General features: G+C 48.4%; 1 protein-coding gene across 1 annotated transcript; it reads left to right on the forward strand.

Annotated features, from left to right (window-relative positions):
- The first annotated feature begins 1,174 nt into the window (after nt 1–1,174).
- On the forward strand, nt 1,175–2,233 carry LOC114615170 (olfactory receptor 1361-like). Its single transcript, XM_028760831.1, has one exon. The coding sequence runs from the start codon at nt 1,286–1,288 to the stop codon at nt 2,231–2,233; it is 948 nt and encodes a 315-aa protein (XP_028616664.1). The 5' UTR covers nt 1,175–1,285.
- The last annotated feature ends 234 nt before the right edge of the window (nt 2,234–2,467 follow it).

The following is a 2,467-nucleotide window of genomic DNA, read 5'->3' on the forward strand; positions in this document are numbered from 1 at the left end:
AGAGGAGGAGGAGGAGGAGGAGGAGGAGAAGGAGGAGGAGGAGGAGGTCTTTCCTTCTGGGACATTATTTGAGGAAGAAGGTCAGCTGTACGATTTCCCTGCCTTTGTGAGCTAGTGGGCATGATAACAGCATATGGCTTCTGAGCCTTCATTTGGTAAAATTGAACTATTGGAATTTTGTTTCAAAACAACACAGTGACTCTTAGGTCCTGGCTCCCGTTATTCAAACCCTCATGTAACTGATCCACCTCAGTACATGCCCTGAGTATTCCTGGTTCACTCACTGAACCAGATGATATGACCTCACTGATAACGTCTGAATATGAGAGTTCACAAGAAAGCAAAGATTACATCCCCCACACAAGAATGCAAACATTCTTCATACCAGTATATCCAGGCTCAGATCATAAAGGTGATTAAGAATTGATGTGGTAAAAAACGCCATCTGGGATCTGTGTCTACTAAGGTGGAGTCGTTTCTGAAGCTTGTATATTTTCAAAAATCCATTGTACATTTTGAACAACAAACTTTGATAATATTCTGTGTCGTTGATGTTTGATCCAAAGGGGCCAAAGATGTAGATGGGGTTCTCTCTTCTTGTCTCTAATGAGGCTCTGAGGGATTCTGGTCCCAGTGGACAAAGAGACTTCTGTAAACGTCTGCTCTGTGATTGTTCTGAACATCTTTCCTGCTCAGAAGACAAAGAAAACAAACACCTGCTCCTCACTTGCTCAGGGCTTGCCAGTGTTTCCAGACATCACAGACCCTGCAATTAGGTCAAGCTGAAGAGCATTGGATAGCAACAACCTCCCTCCAAGTAAGGTTACAGTAGTGGGGACACAAGCATTTGATTATTCTGAGAAGTTATTTTAGAAACCTCCTTTCCACTTCTTCCAGAGGCAGGGAGGCAATTTAGAAGCCCTGAATGCATTGGTTAACACATGAAATGAACACAGGACTAAAGATCCATTCCGTTGATATTGTTCTGGGCTGTTTGAGGTGGAGGGAGAGCTGAGAGGTGTGAGCATGCACACAGGTAGTCTTAGGGGCTGTGTGGACTGAGGGATGCTCAGGTAGGTAATACATCAGGGGTGAGTGTTGGGATGAAGATGTGTAGATGGGGGTGGGCATATTCTGTGTTAGCAACTCTATGCATTCATTTGTAAATCCAGATCACCAGTGTCCTATTACATCGTGACCCTCCCTGGCACCCTTATCACAGTGTGACCCTGCCATCAAGGTTTTGACTTTATTGTCTTCTATTCACCTTGGTGGCCTCAGGCTCATGAGCAACACCAACCAGTCCAGTGTCTCCGAGTTCCTCCTCCTGGGACTCTCCAGGCAGCCCCAGGAGCAGCAGCAGCTCCTCTTCCTGCTCTTCCTCATCATGTACCTGGCCACTGTCCTGGGAAACCTGCTCATCATCCTGGCCATCAGCACAGACTCCCGCCTGCACACCCCCATGTACTTCTTCCTCAGCAACCTGTCCTTTGTGGATGTCTGCTTCTCCTCCACCACTGTCCCCAAGGTACTGGCCAACCACATACTTGGGAGTCAGGCCATTTCCTTCTCTGGGTGTCTCACACAGATGTATTTCCTTTTCATGTTTGTGGACATGGACAATTTTCTGTTGGCTGTGATGGCTTATGACAGATTTGTGGCCATATGCCACCCTTTACACTATACAACAAAGATGACCTCTAAGCTCTGTGTCCTGATGGTGGCTGGATCGTGGGTCACTGCCAATCTGAATGTCCTATTACATACTCTGCTCATGGCTCGACTCTCATTTTGTGGGGACAACATCCTCCCCCACTTCTTCTGTGATGCGACTCCCCTCCTGAAACTCTCCTGCTCAGACACACATCTCAATGAGCTGATGATTCTTACAGAGGGAGCTGTGGTCATGGTCGCCCCGTTTGTCTGCATCCTGATCTCCTACTTCCACATCACCTGTGCTGTCCTGAGAGTCTCTTCCCCAAGGGGAGGATGGAAAGCCTTCTCCACCTGTGGCTCGCACCTGGCTGTCGTCTGCCTCTTCTATGGCACCATCATTGCTGTGTATTTCAACCCCTCCTCTGCCCACTCATCTGAGAAGGACACGGCAGCCACTGTGCTCTACACAGTGGTGACTCCCATGCTGAACCCTTTTATCTACAGCCTGAGGAACAGGGACCTGAAAGGGGCTCTACAAAAACTGGCCCACAGAAGAAGTGCTTTTTCTGTCCCGTGAGAACATTTGAACTGATCATTATGGCTACTCCCGAAGAGATTTTGAGGGTGCCTCCCTGAGGGACTGTGAGGGTTCCTCCCTGAAGGACTGCGAGGACTTCTCCTTGAGGGACTGCAAGCACTTCTCCTCAAGGGGCTGTGAAGACTTCTCCCAGAGGGACTATGCTCTTCCCCCAGCCTTGGACAGGCCTGAAAGACCTTGTTTACCACAACAGACCAAGTGATAAGATCTAGG

Source organism: Grammomys surdaster, unplaced genomic scaffold (genome assembly GCF_004785775.1).
Source record: "Grammomys surdaster isolate TR1022 unplaced genomic scaffold, NIH_TR_1.0 126612, whole genome shotgun sequence".
Lineage (NCBI taxonomy): Eukaryota > Metazoa > Chordata > Mammalia > Rodentia > Muridae > Grammomys > Grammomys surdaster.

Excerpts from the sequence above, each read along its gene's own strand:
- LOC114615170 (XM_028760831.1), top strand. The coding sequence starts at position 1,286 with ATGAGCAACACCAACCAGTCCAGTGTCTCCGAGTTCCTCCTCCTGGGA.